A 17,355-nucleotide genomic window follows, 5' to 3' on the forward strand; every position below is an offset into this window, starting at 1 on the left:
CTGGAGTAAGGGGGTGTTGAGGTGACCTCTGAGCTCCACCATGGTCAGTGAGAGCTTGGGCTTGTCTGTCCATGTGACTCAAGGCCCCTCCATGGGCCCATGGTGGAGAGCCATAGAATCCCCCAGCTCACTCCTAAGTGCCTGTCAGCTCTCTGGGCTATGGCTCTCTTTCCCCTGTCCCCATTCTTGGGCTACCAGCTGTTCCCATACCTCTGTTTCCCTTTGCAGAGAAAGTAAGGAGCTGGCCGATCTGGCCCGTCTACACCCTACCAGCTGTGCTCCTAATGGTCTGAACCCCAACCTCATGGTGACTGGTGGCCCGACGCTGGCAGGCTCAGGACGCTGGTCTGCTGATCCTGCGGCTCACTTAGCCACACACCCCTGGCTGCCTCGGTCTGGTAGCACTTCTATGTGGCTTGCCGGCCACCCTTACGGTGAGTGCAGCTTTATGGGGTTTCTTACTTTGAGGGAAGGCCGGACTGAGTAAGTCTTTCTCTGGCTCCCAGGAAGGTGGGAGTGACACACCTGTCCCCAGTCTGAGGGCTTGAACTCTCCAAGTTCCTTTTGGGATTTTCAGTGGACATCGGGGACTATGGTACTGTCAGTGAGCCAGGAACCTGATGTTGATGCAAGCTTGACTTTCTCCCCCTAGGCCTGGGACCCCCGTCTCTGCACCAGGGCATGGCCCCTGCATTCCCACCTGGTTTAGGGGGTTCCTTACCATCAGCTTACCAGTTCGTCAGGGACCCCCAGTCTGGCCAGCTGGTGGTTATCCCTAGTGATCACCTGCCTCATTTTGGTAAGTGACCACCCCCTGAGTCACAGCCAGGGTCTTCCCTGGCCACCCATGGGGGTGGAATAGCTCTGTATATGGGGTGGGGACAAGAGGGTCCAGGGAAGCCTGAACCTGTTATGTCCAGAGAGCAGATCTTGGGAATTCTGAGAAAGAATTCAGTTAGGGTCACCTGTGGGGACCGGGTGTCTTTGTCCTTTCTGGGGCCCACTCTGCAGACTACAGAGTGTAGTTCCCATGGTGGCTTTGGTACCATCCTGCAGGCAGGCATGTTGCAACTGTGACCTTTGAGGGCATTCTGTGTGGGATTTGGGCACATATAGGTAGGGTGAGGGCTGATATTCCAGGCTGGGGAAAGCCAGCGGGGGGCCTGTTGTGTCTGCATCGGACCTCAGCATCTCCCTCTGGAAATGGGGTGGGAGCCCACACAGGAGCCGGGGCTGTGGGTGTAGCCTCCCCTCGTTGTCTGTCTCTACAGCTGAGCTGATGGAGCGTGCGGCAGTACCTCCCCTCTGGCCAGCCCTGTACCCGCCGGGCCGCAGCCCCCTGCACCACGCCCAGCAGCTGCAGCTCTTCTCTCAGCAGCACTTTTTACGGCAGCAAGAGCTGCTGTACCTGCAACAGCAGGCAGCCCAGGCCCTGGAGCTGCAGCGCAGTGCACAGCTGGTGGTGAGTCCTGGCCCCCTGGTGGGAGGCAGATGCCCTAAGTCTTGTCACACGACCCGGAGATGGTAGCAGTCAGGGGGGCTCCCTGTAGGAGGAAGCATCTGAATAGAGAGCCTTGGTGTCATGGACAGCTCCCAGCGTAGATAGTACCCCAGTGAGCAGTAGAAAAAAAAACCAACAAGATAAGAAGTGACCTCTGGATTGGGGATGTTTGTACTGGGAACACCCGAGGGATCCCAGAGCGTCCTCTGTCTTTGGACAGTTACCTCTTTGGTCTAGAAGGTTCTGCTTCCAGGAAGTAGGGGTACTAGTGGTAGTCAAGTTACTTAGTTCTTAGGTACAGGGGGCCATGAGAGTGGCAAGTGTGTGGAGTCATCCTGTGTTTTGGGTACTGGCTGCTGGGGGCCCTGTAAAGTACTGGTTGTTGTAAAGCTGGGTTTCTCGTTTTGCTGTCAGACGCCTCAGTGAGTTCCTGCTCCCCACTGAGGGGCTTGGATAACGCAGTTTCCTACCGCGCAGGTGCCAAGCCCTCGCTTGCGGACACAGCGCATGGTGCCAGGGCGTGGGCTCTCCCATTATGGTTAACGGCTCTTGCTCCAACTGTGAGGGTCCCAGCCGGGCCTGTTGGAAGTCTCTGCTTGCCAAAGAGTTTTAGGCCATGGTCCCTCCTCGTAACGCCCAGGGCTCAGTGCCCTGCCCCCAGCCGCTCTCTGGGTTCTGTAGAATGCCACGTTTATTACATGTGCGCCATGGTAGAATGTCTGTGGTGGATTGATTACCTTGGGACGGGAAGGGCTGGGTGGCCTGGACCTTGGATCTTGCCTGGTATTTTCTGGAGTGGGAAACTCCAGGAACTGGGCAGGCGATGTTCCTGTCATGCCGACCCTACCCCTCCTCTGCTTCCTTAGCAGGAACGGTTGAAAGCACAAGAGCATCGGACCGAGATGGAGGAGAAGATAAGTAAGAGGGGCCTGGAGACCACAGGCAAGGCCGGCCTGAGTGCTACAGGCCCTGGGCTACTGCCCCAAAAGTCTGCCGGCCTGGCTACCGGCCCGACAGGCACCCACGGCAAGGCCATGAGCCCACCCCCATCTCCCCGAGCCTCCCCCGTGACCTCTCTGAAGGCCAAGGTCATCCAGAAGGTGGAGGATGTGTCTAAGCCTCCAGCCTACACCTACCCCGCCACACCTAGCTCGCACCCCAGCAGCCCTCCACCTGCCTCCCCACCTCCTACCCCTGGACTCACCCGCAAGGAAGAGGCTCCTGAGAACGTGGTGGAGAAGAAAGATCTGGAGTTGGAGAAGGAGGCACCCAGCCCGTTCCAGGCCCTGTTCACAGGTGGGAGTATAGAACAAGGGCGCCTTGGCGTGGGACACTGAGTTCCCAAGTGTTCATTGGTGGCCTGGTTTACTGTTCATATACTCATCCATCCATCGTTCATATACTCATCCATCCATCCATCCATCCATCCATCCATCCATCCATCCATCCATCCACTTGCTCATTTACTCACTCACTCACTCGCTGAGTGCTCTGAAATGAATGCAGTTGAGACTTCTTCCCGGTCCCTTGTAAGTGGAGTGTACAGTTGAGATTTCTTCCTGGTCCCTTCTAAGTGGAGTGTAGGAGGGGACATAAGCCTAATAGTATCCCTGCAGGGGGATGCCCAGACCTGCAAACTCCATATGTAGTCACTCTGGGAGCAGTCAGCGGTTCCCATCCGGGCAGCCTCCTTGACACCCACACATGCTGTCCCAGAGCCAGGTAGTTATCAGGTGCTTTTGGGGCTGAGGTATGTGTCCTTGTTTCTGGGGACAATGAAGATTACGAGGCTGCATTTGGGAGAATTTGGGTTCTGATTCAGAATGGTGTATCAGTGCTCCGTTCGTCTGCGCAGGGACCTGCCCCCTCCCCACCAGCCATTTGCTGTAATGCCTTGCGTAAGGTTAAACTCTCGCCCAGCCTGGAGCATGCGCTGACACGATGTTGTGCTTCGTTAGGCTCCTAGTGGGCACTGCCCAGGTCTGTGTCAGGCCTGAGGCTGCTGCAGTCCTTCCAGTCAGCCCTGCCATTTAGGGTAAAACTATTCCTGTGAAGAACTTTTGCCCTGTTGTGCTTTGAGACGGTGCCTCCCTATGTAGCTTGGGCTGGCCTTGAACTCACAGAGATCTGCCTCTCAAGTGCTGGGATTCAAAGGCATGAGCTACCATGCTCAACTACTATGAGAGTTTTGGACACATGCCCTATTGGCATAAGATGCAGCCTGGGCTGAATGACAGATCTCCATAGACCTGGCTTTTGCTCCATAGCGTTTGCTTCTTCTGGTCCAGTCTTGATTGATCTTTGTGAGGACAAGATGGCGGCTGCTGACTTTGCTCTCCAAGGCTCAGACTTGTAGAAGGGTCCTGGGTTACTTCAGAGGGCAGTGGAGGTAGGGCAGGGGACCAGCAAGTGCTCCCCACCCTGGAGCTGGTCGAGCAGGGGACCATTGGATATAGGATATCTTTTCTGACTCAGGTTATGGGGATGGGTCAGAGCCTTGGAGCCTCCTTCACTGACTTCTTCCGTCCTTGACAGATATCCCCCCCAGGTATCCATTCCAAGCCCTGCCACCACACTATGGAAGACCCTACCCCTTCCTGCTACAGCCTACTGCAGCCGCTGATGCTGATGGCCTTGCCCCAGATGTGCCACTCCCGGCCGATGGGCCTGAGCGCCTGGCACTGTCTCCTGAAGACAAGCCCATCTGCCTGTCACCCTCTAAGATCCCAGAGCCACCTCGGGATAGCCCAGAGGAGGAGCCGCTGGCCGACCGGGAGGTGAAGGCTGAAATCGAGGATATCGAAGAGGGCCCCACAGAGCTCCCTCGCCTTGAGTCACCACTGGCCCTGCCCGTCCCAGAGACCATGGTGGCTGTGAGCCCTGCAGGTGGCTGTGGAGGTAGCCCTCTGGAGGCCCAGGCGTTGAGCACAGCAGGTCCGGGCTGCCGGGAGCCCTCGGAAGTGTCAGACTTTGCACAGGTTGCTGAACCGCAGATAGAACTACCGAGTAGGACAGAGCCCCACGTGGCTGCCCTGGAGCTGGGGACACAGCTGACACCTGAGCCGCTGGTGGAGGCTAAGGAAGAACCAGTGGAGGTGCCCCTGGACGTGCCAATGGAGGAGCCCGTGGCAGAGGCAGGGCCTGAGGACAGTCTGCCCCAGCCACCCCTGACTGAGCCTCCGCCCAGCCTTGAGCTCTCAGACTGTGATTTGCCTGTCCCAGAGGGCCAGTGTCTCAACCTGGAGGCCCAGGAGGCTGCACCTGCTCCTGCCAGTACCTATCTGGAAGAGACCCACCCCGAATCACTCCTGCCTGGCCTGGATGACCCACTGGCCGGCATGAATGCACTGGCAGCTGCAGCCGAGCTGCCCCAGGCCAGGCCTCTGCCCTCCCTGGGCACTGGAGTCCCAGTGGGGGAGAAGCTGGACACAGCCCCCAGCTTAGTCCTGGAACACAGCTTCCTGCAGGGCATCACCCTCCTGAGCGAGATAGCCGAACTGGAGCTGGACCGGAGGGGCCAGGAGGTTCCAGGTGAGCATCGGGCTGACGGCTTCCGAGATTTCTATTCAGGAAGTTCATAGAAACCCGCGGTGGGTGGGAGGGGGTGCATGCCTATCACGTCAGCATCCCTGAGCTGTGATTTGCCCAGGGTCTGAAGCTGGAGGCCCAGGTCTGTATCTGGGGTTCTAGGTCAGCCTAGTCAGGGCCACCCAGGGCTTCAGAGTAGATTGACAAATTTAAATTTTTTTTCTTTTTTCTTTTTTTCTTTTTTTCGGAGCTGGGGACCGAACCCAGGGCCTTGCGCTTACTAGGCAAGTGCTCTACCACTGAGCTAAATCCCCAACCCCCAATTTTTTTTTTCTTAAAAACTTCCAAGATCCCCCCAGAATATGTCTTATTCACATTTGTTTTGTTCTGTTTTTTTTGCTTTTAATTATAAAACCAGGCTTTGTGGCATAGGTCTACCATCCAAGCTACATGGGAGGCTGAGGCAGGAGGATTATGAATTGAAGGCCATTTGGACTAGAGAAAATAAGACCAGACTAGGCAACTAATTGAGACCCTGTTCTCACCATAAAAAGTAAAAAGAGGGTTGGGGGTGTGGCTCAGTGGTAGAGCCCCTGCCTAGAATCCCCAGTGAGGGGCTGGGGGCGTGGCTCAGTGGTAGAGCCCCTGCCTAGAATCCCCCAGTGAGGGGCTGGGGGCGTGGCTCAGTGGTAGAGCCCCTGCCTAGAATCCCCCAGTGAGGGGCTGGGGTGTGGCTCAGTGGTAGAGCCCCTGCCTAGAATTCCCCAGTGAGGGGCTGGGGTAGTGGCTCAGTGGTAGAGCCCCTGCCTAGAATCTCCCATTGAGGGACTGGGGGCGTGGCTCAGTGCTTGCTTTGGCCATTAACCATGGATTCTATGTGCAGTATTAAATATCGATGGTAGGAGTGAGAAAGTGTGTATAACCAGAGGTGCCATTTTGATGGACTTAAGCCTCTAGTTCCACTTCCCCTGATGTGATGTGTGTTTATGAAAGTTTTGAGAGGGTGGGCAGGATGGGGGCAGTAAGAAGAGTAACACAGTGGGTAAAGCCACCTCCACTAAGCCTTGATGGTCTTGAGCCCTGGAACCTATGTAGTAACAGAGGAAAACTACTTCCCAAAAGTCGTCCTCTGAGTTCCACATGTGTGCTGTGGGAGCGTCCACATGGGAGTATGCACACACACACACACACACACACACACACACACACACACACACACACACACGCATAAATAAATGGACTTGGTAGAGTGCTTGCTCAGCGTGCATGAAGCCCTGCGTGTTCCGTTCTTAGCATCACATGGAGTCCCAATGCTTGAGAGACGGAGTCACGGGCTGGAGGGATGCTCAGTGGTTAGAGCACTGGCTGCTCTTCCAGAGGTCCTGAGTTCAAATCCCAGCAACCCACAGTGGCTCACAACCATCTGTAATGGGATCTGGTGCATCTTCTGCTGTGTCTGAGGACAGCTACAGTGTACTTATATTTAATAAATAAATCTTTTAAAAAGAGAGAGATGAGTCAGGAAGATCCAAGCTTAAGATCATCTTTAGCTGTGTACCGAGTTTGAGGCCAGGTTGGGCTATGTTAGATCCTGCTTTACCCTCTGCAAACACCCACTCCCCGCCCAAGAAAAGGCAGAGAGAATTTATCTGCTTGTGGAACCTAGTTGAGCACTAATGACCTAATATTAGGTGCAGTCTGCGTACTGTCAATCATCTTGAGCTTTTTTTCTCCTGTGCGTTTCCGGTTGGGTCTTCCTTTTTCCGCCTGTCTCCTGTTCTACTTTTCGCTGTTGACCTCATTTTTGTCAGGCTCACTCTTCTCACTGGGGCTTCCAGTAATTCCTCTCATGCTCAGCTGGGCTGAGTCTGTATCTTTCCCAGAAGTCCTAGTAAGGACTCTGAGCCAGGGGCCCACTGCGGTTCATGCTTTTTTTGTAGTACAAAAACCCCGGGGTGTTGGCACCAAGGGTAAAGCATTGGCGTATGTGTGAGGACCTTAGTTCAAATCCCTAGAACCCGAGTGAGGCCGCTTATGCTAGCATGCCTCTGAAATTCCTTTGTTGCTACAACAGAATTGAAGGCGGAAACGGGAGAATTCCGGGAGTTCGGTGGCCTTTGAGCCTGGTGGTATATACACAAGGACAAGAAATCCTTTCTCAAATAAGGAGGGAGACTGACACCTGACTTGGTATCTGTCTGCACCTCCAGGTGTGGAGGTGGAGCCACTCACATATGAATGCACATATGTACACACGCACATGTACACGTATGCACGTACACACACACGCACACACACAGAGAAAGTCCTTTTGTTGGGAAGCAGGGTTTGCCTTCATGGTCCTCTGCACTGGACCCCTGTTGCTTTTTTTTTTTTTTTTTTTTTGGTTCTTTTTTTTTCCGGAGCTGGGGATCGAACCCAGGGCCTTGCGCTTCCTAGGCAAGCGCTCTACCACTGAGCTAAATCCCCAACCCCCACCCTGTTGCTTTTTGAGGAACCTCTCCCAATTCTGCTAGAGATTAACCCCTCCCAAATCAAAGGTCAGCCATGAGCAACAGCTGGGCCCATTTCTCAGTCACCCCTAGTAGTGACATCACAAGCTGATGGTCACGCGTGCTGGGATTTGCTCAACACTTTGCCGGTGACTAGGCTTCTCTGAGTAGTGATTTTCTTTCTTTCTCTTTTTTTTAAAGAGGAGTTGGAGGAGCAATCCCCCTGCCTCATCCTCCTGAGTGCTGGGATTCTAAACGTGCTGTAGACCCATTTAATCATTTTTCTCCTGTTTGTAGATGCTTGACCTTTGCCTGTTTTTAGACTTTGATTCCCTCTGGAAGGCACCCTATATATTAAGTTAGGGCCTACCCTAATAATCTCTGACACAGCCACCACCTCTGTAGAAACCGGGTACATAGGCTGCACCCCGATGGTCCTATGGGGTTGTTGGGGATGACGCACACCTGCGGTGCTGGTATTTGGCAGACTGAGGCAGGAGACTCTTTTGTACTAAGATGACTGGGATTAGAATCCAGTTTGCTAAGTTAGGGGTCACAACCATAGCCATAAAGCCTGGCTTGGAATGTGTGACCTGGTGAGCTTTGGACCAACCAGGCGGGAGGTTAGGAAGGGAGAAGGGCCTGGCAAACCTCAGTCCCCGTCTGTAATTCAGATCAGCCATCCTCTGCCTCACTGGGGATGTTGAAATGATAGGGGTGGAGCAGAGCAGGCTAGCCCGCTTCCTTCAGTCTGATGTGCTAGGACTCTGGTTGATTCACAGCTGCATGGAGTTCATTTATTTTACAAATAAAAACCTGGGCTGGAGAGATGGCTTAGCCCACACAACCCAACATAGAAGAATAAAGCCCACCTGTTGGGTGGCCCAGGGCTGTAATCCGAGCTGTGAGAACCAGCCAAGCAAAAAAGGTCTGAAGCTGTAACTCAGGGTAGCGTGTGTGCCTAGGACAGAGCCATGGCACTATCGCTTGTACTGTATAATCCAGGTGTGGTGGGACAGCCTGTCACCCAGCACTCAGGAAGCAAGCAAGAGTGTCTGGGATTCAAAGGCAGACTCTTGTGTCCAGTCTAGCCTTGGCTACATCAGGCGCTGTCTCAAAAACAAAAAAAGAAATGGAGCTGGAAAGCGACATCTTTAGAGAGTCCAAGGCCAGCCTGGTCTACATAGTTCGTCCCAGGTCAGCAGAGTTACGTATCTCAAAACAAAACAGAATAAAAAGTCAATAATTATATAAATAAAGATTGAAATAAAGGGGTTGGGGATTTAGCTCAGTGGTAGAGTGCTTGCCTAGCAAGCGCAAGGCCCTGGGTTCGGTCCTCAGCTCCGAGAGGAAAAAAAAAAAAAAAAAAAAATCCCCGGGCCACTGATTTTTTTTTTTTTTTTTCCAATGAGCGAGGAGGTTTTATTTGTCACCTCTGTTGGCAGCAGTAATTCTGGTCATAACCGGTTTAGGAAGACGCTGTTGCCATCTAGCGGGGAAAGTCAGGGAGGCTTCAATGACACAGGACATTCCCCAGCAGAGGAGTCCACCCAGTGGCATTAGGGAGAGGGCCTCGAAGCCTGATTATTAAATGTTGAGATGCTCACCCTCTTGGCCTTCAGACATGGAGGTTTGCGTTTTTTTTTTTCTCAAGCAAACTTGGATGGTAGCCAAAAACGGGTTAATGTTTAGATTGAAAAGGAAATATCAGTTTGGAGAGAGCATCTTCGAGACGGCTCAGTGAGCGAGGTGCCTGCTGCAAGCCTATAAAGATCCAAGTTCGATTCTCCATAACTCAGGTTGGAAGTGGAGAACCAATTCCCGAAAGTTGTCCTTTGACCCCCGACCTTTGACCCCCAAGTGCACACTGTTGTGTGTCTAGCACGTTTTCTTTCTGTTTTTCTTCCATACGCGTACACGGGCACACTCGCGTGCACACATGCTTGCACATACACATGTTCACACGTGCATGCAAACACACACAGGCGGCAAGTAAAATAAAAGTAAAATGTAAAATAGTCGGGCTCGGTGGTACAAGCCTCTGATTCTAGCACTTGGGAGGCTGAAGCAAGAGGCTCTTGAGTTTGAGGCAGCCCGAGCAGAAGCCAGACATGATGTCATGGAGGTCAGACAGCCCCAAATTCCTTAAGGATGACCTTGAACTCCTGATCCCCCTGCCTTCTCTTCTGGGTACTGGGATTACTGTCGAGGACCAGTATGCCTTTTTATATGGTGCCAGGGACTGAGCCTCAGGCTTGGTGCATGCTAGCAAGCACATTATCGACTGGGCCAACATCCCCAGCCCTACACTGTATTTTAATATTTATACGGGAGGCTGAGTGTGTTAGGAATCTTGGAACATGAGAGAACATTCCTGAACTACAGCACACACTGCGTCATATCCTCCCCCAGAGGAGACCAAGTGTTGGGGCATTACACCTTTTTCCTTGATTTTGTGCTTTGTTTTTGTGGGTGTGTGTGTGCATGCACATGCATGTTCGTGTTATGTGCATATGCCACGGCACATGTGTGAAGGTCTGAAAACAACATCTGGGGTCTATTTTCCTATGGCACCCTTTTTGCCACAGGCTATGCCAGGTAGCTGGTTCTCAGGGCTTCTGGAAAATTTCCTCTGCCTGATTATGTGTTACTGTGCCGGGCTTTACCCGTGTACTGGGCATTTGAGCACAGTAAGCCTTTTCCTCATCCAGCTACTTTTCTAGTCGAGTTTGTGCTTTTTATTTCTCTCTCTTTTCCTTCCTTCTCCTCCTCTTCCTCCCTCCTCTCCTCCCAGGGTTTCTCTGTGTAGCCCTGGCTGTTCTGGAACTCTCTTTATAGACCAGGCTCAAGATACAACACACACACACACAGGGTTGGATCCCTCAGGAGCTGGAGTTACAGTTGGCTAGAAGATGCCTGACTGAGGGATAGGAATTAAACCCAGATCCTCTGAAGAGCAGTGCACTCCCTTACCTACTGAACTGTCTTCAGCCATTTAAGCACTCCCCTAACCCCTGCCCCCCAGGGTTTGTTTGGAGAGAGGGTCTCTATGTAGCCTGAGCCTGGTCCTCCTGCCTAACTCTTCTGCATGCTGGGGTGACAGGTATGAACCACACCCAGTTCCCTGGACCTGTTTCCTGATGTGGGACACAATGTATTCACTAAGGAGAAATCAATTAGACACGTAGGGATAGCCATTGTCCTGGGAAGGAACCTCTGCCAGTGTTTGGTTACTCCAAGACGTTCCTGGCCTTTCACACACAGTGTAGTAGATCCCAATGCTGTGTGGCCCAGAGCCAGGCTAAACGGTAGTATCTGGGAGTTTGGTCTGGCCTCTTGATGGCTGGTTGAGTGGATGCAGCCATCTTGCCTGTGGTCCAGGTCCCAGCACTGACTCACTGGGTTCTCTCCCTTCCCCAGGTCCAGAGCCAAACCTAGTGGTGAGACCCTCCCTGGAAAGCCTGCTGGCGGCCAGCAGCCACATGCTGAAGGAGGTGCTGGAGAGCCCCTTGTCAGACTCCCTCAAGAACCTGAGGCTTCCACGGGAACTGAACTCCAACAAGAAGTACAGCTGGATGCAGAAGAAAGAGGAGCGGGTGAGCCCTCGTCCTCCCTTCCTCCTGGAGGCCTGAGGGGCAGAAGCCTGGCAGTATGCAGGCCGGTGGATGGGATCCAACCATCCAGCCACCTTCACCTTTGGGCTATGTGGCCCACAGTGGGTCATCTCCCCTCTCTTGGCGTACTATATCATCCCTCATACTGTGTCAGGGATGTCCCTTGGGGACAGTGTGATGGATTAGCATGAAAGCACACTGGCAATGAGGCCTGGGGCTACTCTTTGCTGCCTGTGTGGTCTCAGTAGCTTGAAGCAGACTTCGGGGGCCCGTGTGTGTAAATAACACACTTGTCATCTTAAACGTTGGAACCACCTGCCTGGGCAGTGTCTACTTTTAGGAAGTGTGGGTGCACACTGAGTTTGAGGCCAGCCTGGGCTACATGAGACATTGTCTCTAAAACAAACCAACGAAAGAAAATAGGGGACAGCAATGGGGACAGCAAGGGGCCGGACATCAGCCTCCTTATTTGTCTCTCTCCTGTTACCCCCCTGTAGATGTTTGCTATGAAGTCTTCCTTGGAGGACATGGATGCGCTGGAGCTGGACTTCCGGATGAGACTGGCAGAGGTCCAGCGACGGTACAAAGAGAAACAGCGGGAACTGGTCAAGCTCCAGAGACGCCGGGACTCGGGGTGAGTGTCTCCCCAGTTTTCGCCCCATCCTGGATAGCTGGCCGGTAGGTTGACTTTGGTAGTGGTTAGGTGTGTGCGTGGACCCAAGTGCCCCACTCCGCTCCCCGCCCACCCCAGGTTCCTAGCCGAGCCTGTGAATTCTTTTTAAGGGACAGGCACGAGGATGCCCATAGAAGCCTGACACGCAGAGGCCCTGGCAGGCCGAGGAAACGGACCCACACCCCGAGCGCCCTGTCGCCCCCCTGCAAGAGAGGGAAGAGCCACAGCGGTAGCGGAAAGTAAGGCTGGCCCCTCGGTGGGTCGGGAACTGACTGGTACCCAGCTCGGAGGGGAGGAGCAGGGCCCCCTCGACGGCGCCCCCTGCCGGGCGCCAGGGGATCTGGTAGTGCCTGGCGTTCTGGTCCCTGAACGGCAGCTCCCAGGGAGCCCGGAGTGCTGTCCAGTCCCAGGAGGGTGAGCGAAGAGAATGGAGAGACCCTCAGAGGCTTAACTCTAACCTGAACACTTGGTCCCGCCTTCTGCCCTACCCACTTCCTCACCACTGGGGTCAGACTCCTGCTTCTTTCTGTGGCTCCTCCCTACCGGAAGTACCAATTCAACTCCATCCTTCTAGGGCAGGCGGGGTTCATCGCTGTCCTGGGATCCCACAGGAGACCAGGGCTGCCCTGCAGCCATTTCAGAGTGGTCCTTCTGAGGTTGTCTCGATTGCTGACTGGGATGAGGGCTCTTTCTCTCTAGGGCAAGGCGTCTGTCCAGATGGGCTCAGCCTCCCTGCATACCCGCAAGCAGCCCAGATGAGGAAAGGGGTTGATACATGGGGTGCTTGTTTCCCGCGCTTGGAAACAAAAAGTTGTCTTGGAGTGACCATAGGCAAGGCAATAGAATGGTCATGGTCTTGTCCTGAGAAAATGGCCCCATCTTGTAGTTAACCTTGGTGCTCCTGACTGGCAGAAGAACAAGAGGTGAACACATATGTCACCAGCCAGGAGACGGTGAACGAGAGATGATGGGAAATAGATAAAACAACCGGGGCCACCAGCAATGCAGGCCCAGTAACCTCAAGTGTTACCATTCCACTAAACTTACAGCTAGAGTCCTGGCTCCACCCCTCCTTGTGACCTTAGGCCCAGTGTTAGCTTTTCTGAGCCTCTGATCTCAGTTTCCTCTTATATTAAAAAAACAAAAAAAACAAAACAAAAAAAACCCAAAAAAACTGGGGTTGGGGATTTAGCTCAGTGGTAGAGCGCTTGCCTAGGAAGCGCAAGGCCCTGGGTTCAGTCCCCAGCTCTGAAAAAAAGAAAAAAGAAAAAAAAACAAAACAAAAAACTAAAACCCTAAAAAACAAATAACCCAAGAATGCTCTGGGGATAGTAATTGCCTAGCGTGCACAAAGCCCTGGGTTCTACCTCCATGCACAAGATGGGGTGGCCCAGACCGGTCACCCCAACATTTTGGAATCAAGAGGCAGATTCACAAAGTGAGAGACACTTGTATATGTGTCCCTGTTCTCCAGAAAGAGGGGCCCAGGGTAGCCATCCCCACCCCATCTCACCCCCACCCCTGGTCCTACGGGCTCTCAGTGTAATAATCTCTCCTGCCTGGTAGATTTCCTTAGGACTTTCTGACCTTTGCTCTCGGTGCGATTTTGGTAAAGATACGTCTTACTTGTTCAAGTGTGTGTGTGTGTGTGTGTGTGTGTGTGTGTGTGTGTGTGAGACCATATCAGAGAGAGACTGGTGGGGGATGTTGAGGTGAAGATTTTTTTCTTTTCCCCTTCTCTCGCTAGCATTAATCTGTCTCCCCACCCACACTGATGATTCTGGTGTCCATCACTGTTTCTTCTTTCTCCATGGAGAGCCCAACCCTTCAGGGCCACACGGGTGCAGAGCCCCTCCCCCCTTGCCTGCGGCCTGGCGGAGGTGCTGACCCACACGGTGTGTTTGGCTTTCAGGCTGAGCAGCAAGTCCTTGCTGACATCAGATGACTATGATCTGGGAGCGGGGATAAGGAAGAGACACAAGGGGCCTGAGGAGGAGCAAGAGGCCCTCGTCAGCATGGGGAAAGCTCGAAGCAGGAACCAGAGCTGGGACGATCACGAATCCTCATCTGATTTCATGAGTCAGGTCAGTAAACAGCTCAGTCTTGCAGACTTACTGGGGACAAAGGTCTCAACTTGGAGGACTGTATAGGTCATACCTGAGAAACTGAACTTTCTCCATGGGGGTCTCTTGATCCCTACTTCTGTAAAGAAACGGTCAGAGTTAGCTTCCTCACTGCCAGGAGAAAAGGAAGGCCCAAGGGAGATCAAGGACCTGGCAAAGGAACAGGAGGCGTAGGTAGGGCTAAAAGCCACATTGGTTTGTGTGCAGAGTCTTCTGCTTCAGCAAGCGGGAGGTTAGATCGCACGTGCACAGCCGAATAGCGGTGACTCTGTTGTTTAGCGGCGTAATTGTTTAATGAGCACCTTGCTGTTGTGATTCCGTGGGACTTCTCCAGGGGTAATTTCTCATTTCTGCAGAGCCCTGAGACCATGCGCTTGCAGACCCTGTTTCTGAATGCTAATGTTCTACCTCATGAAGCCTTGTGGGAAGAGGGTCTTTTGATTGATTTTTGTCATCAGAGGGGAAATGTCACGCAAAATGGCTGGATGGGGGAGGTAGTCAGCTTGGGGGCTGTGGAGAGGGCTCGGTGGGTAAACCATTTAATGTGCAAGTATAATAAGTGGAGTTATTGTAACCACCGGTGGGCATGGTGGTTGATCTCTTAACTCCTGATCTTAGGAGGATGGCTGTTGAGACCAGACAGAATGCCCAGCTCTGGGTCTTGTCCTAGCTTGAATGAGAAACCCTGCCTCAATGTATAAGGTAGAGAGAATGAGGGAGGAATATACCCCCTGTCAATCTCCTCTCTGTCTGCATTAAGTGCATGTGTGTCCCCTGTGTGCGTGCATGCATGCACATGTACACATATGCACACACGCATGCACGCGTCATATATATATGCAAAAAAAATTAAGCTATATAAGATATCAGGTCCTGGTGATGTGTGCAGGTCCAGCCTGGTCTACCTAACAAGTTCAGTCAGGGCTTCCCAGTGAGACCCTCTCTCAGAAAAACAAAATCAAACAAATAAGGGTGTGAAGTGAAGGCGTGAAAAGATTGCCCAGGATCTCTCTTCCCCTCGGGTCATGGTGAGAGACGCTTTTGTTAATTATCTCAACAACGCCATGCCAGCCTCTCTCTCCCTCGCCTCCTGCAATTGCTGCCTGATTAAAGATACAGAGCTAGCGCACAGAAATGGCAGAGCGCTAATGCCTTTGAAACTGCACATTTCATTTCAACAAATGACTACCGTTGGCGATAAACGTGCAAGGAGAAATTTAATCTGTGAAATCTCTAATCATTCTCCCCGGTCCAAGCATCCAAGGCACACTCCGGGCGTTTTCTTGGCAGCTCTGACCTGTTTAGTTGGACAGGCTGGTTCAGACTGAGCAGCAGCCACCGGCAGCTGCCGTGGGAGGCTGAGATGGAAAGCAGATCTGCTCCGCTCTGGGCGGCTTCCAGTCTTGGCTACCATTGGTTCATCCAGCTACCTTCTTCAGCCCATCTGTAGCCTGCTTCTTCAGAGTTCCATAGGCGCTCTCACATGGGGTTGCGGAAAACCGGGATGGAAAGGCGGGTGCCGGCCAGGACTGTTCCCATGGCAACAGCTTTTAATAAGTGATCACTAGGCCAGGCGTCTTTAAAATAAAACTTTACAATTTTATGTATATGGGTGTTTGGCTGCGTGCATGGCTGTGCACCACATGCGTTCACTGCCTGTGTCGACCAGACAAGGGTGTCGGAGTTCCTGGAACTAGAGTCATAGATGGTTCTGAGCTGCCTCGTGGGTGCTGGGAATTGAATCCGAGTCCTCTAGAAGAGCAGCCAGAAATTAAATATAAATAACTATGGAGTGATTTCTTCAGACCCCGGACAAGGCATTTCTATTAAGTGTTTTATTGTATTTGCGTTTTGAAAAGACTTATTTCCGCTGTTTGCAAACAATATGTATCCATGGGTGCACGTCAGTGCAGATGGCCACAGCATCCAAAGGGAGTGTCATGTCCCCGGAGCTGTCACAGGGGCTGTGTGTTGGGAACTGAACTTGGGTCCTTTGCAAGAAGATTATAGGATCTTTATCTCCATATCATCTAACTCCCCACTTTATTTATATGTGTGTGTGAGTGGGTGTGGGTGGGTGTGAATGTGGGCTCGTGTGTGAGTGGGTGTGGGAATATGGATGTTGGTGTGTATGGAACATGTGTGGATGTATCTGTGGGAGTATGTATGGGTGTGTTGAGTGTGGGTATATGTGTGGGTAATTTGGGTGGGTGTATGTATGGGCATGTATGGGTGTGGGTATATGTGTGTGTGAGTGAATGTGTGTATGAGTGAATGTGGGCATGTGTGTGGGTATGTGTAGGGGTGAGTATGTATGGGTGTAGGGGTGTGGGGGGTGTGTATGGAGCATGTATGTGTGTGTGTGTGAAGGGGTGAGTATATATGGGTGTGTGTGTGTGTGGATGGGCGGGCATATGTATGGGCATGTATGGGTGTGGGTATATGTGTGGGTGGGTGTATGTATGTGGGAGTTTGGGTGTGTACATGTATGCATGTGTGGGTATGTGTGTCAGGTACCCTTGGAAGTCAGAGTCTGTTTAGGTCCTAGGGAATCGAACTCGCGTCATCAGGTCTGGTAACAGGTACCCTCAACCCGCTGAGCCATCTCACTGGCCCGGATGCATGGACCCGACCCTGGTTATCTTCACCAGAGCCCTGTGCTGCTCAGATACAGATAGCCCCATTTTAGATGGAAGGACGGAGGGTGAGTTAAGCAGTTTACCACAAGTCTAGAAGATGTGGGACTAGAGTTAGCCTGATCTCCAAAGCATTGTGACTTGAAACTCGCTGTCCTATTCGGCCATATTCATAATCTGTGACCTTACTTCCCCAGCTAAAGATTAAGAAGAAGAAGATGTCCAGTGACCAGGAGCAGTTGGCAAGCAAGCTAGACAGAGCCCTCTCCCTCACAAAGCAAGACAAGCTGAAGTCACCCTTCAAGTTTTCCGACAGCCCCGGGGGGAAGTGGAAAACCAGTGGGGGCTGTGGCAGGTTCTTGACACAGTGTGACAGCCTGCTGGGCAAGGACAGGAAAGCGCTGGCCAAAGGACTCGGCTTGTCCCTGAAACCCTCCAGAGAAGGTAAACACAAAAGAGCTTCCAAAGCCAGGAAGATGGAGGGGGGCTTCAAGGCCAGAGGCCAGCCCAAGTCTGTCCATTCTCCATTTGCCTCGGAAGTAAGCAGTCACTCTTACAGTAAGTACAGCCTTCAGCTTCATCGCATGGCGAAGGCTAATCTCGTTTGCTCCTAATCTCTCTTGCCCTCCTCAGAGGGACTTCAGGGTTCCTTGCAGCTTTGCACTGTGCCTGAGGCTAGAATTTCACCACTGAGAAGCATATGTAACTGTTGGACAGACATGTGCGATCGGTGGGTGGAGGCAGGTGTTAGTGGCTGGCCTTCCACTGGCCCACCGGAAGCCACCTCA

General features: G+C 52.6%; 1 protein-coding gene across 8 annotated transcripts in view; it reads left to right on the forward strand.

Annotated features, from left to right (window-relative positions):
• The window catches only part of Tnrc18 (trinucleotide repeat containing 18), a 97,321-nt gene that overhangs the window by 43,058 nt on the left and 36,908 nt on the right, over positions 1–17,355 (forward strand). For 3 of the 8 annotated variants that reach the window (XM_032887143.1, XM_032887149.1, XM_032887144.1), the window contains 10 exons: positions 229–434; positions 653–799; positions 1,272–1,462; positions 2,368–2,797; positions 4,037–5,032; positions 10,942–11,117; positions 11,633–11,769; positions 11,919–12,047; positions 13,721–13,892; positions 16,765–17,125. In XM_032887143.1, the coding sequence (XP_032743034.1) occupies positions 229–434; positions 653–799; positions 1,272–1,462; positions 2,368–2,797; positions 4,037–5,032; positions 10,942–11,117; positions 11,633–11,769; positions 11,919–12,047; positions 13,721–13,892; positions 16,765–17,125 (2,945 nt within the window). The remainder of the gene's footprint in view (positions 1–228; positions 435–652; positions 800–1,271; positions 1,463–2,367; positions 2,798–4,036; positions 5,033–10,941; positions 11,118–11,632; positions 11,770–11,918; positions 12,048–13,720; positions 13,893–16,764; positions 17,126–17,355) is intronic. The other 5 variants (XM_032887145.1, XM_032887151.1, XM_032887147.1 and 2 more) reach the window with 4 other exon arrangements.

This window comes from Rattus rattus, chromosome 16 (assembly GCF_011064425.1).
Source record: "Rattus rattus isolate New Zealand chromosome 16, Rrattus_CSIRO_v1, whole genome shotgun sequence".
Lineage (NCBI taxonomy): Eukaryota > Metazoa > Chordata > Mammalia > Rodentia > Muridae > Rattus > Rattus rattus.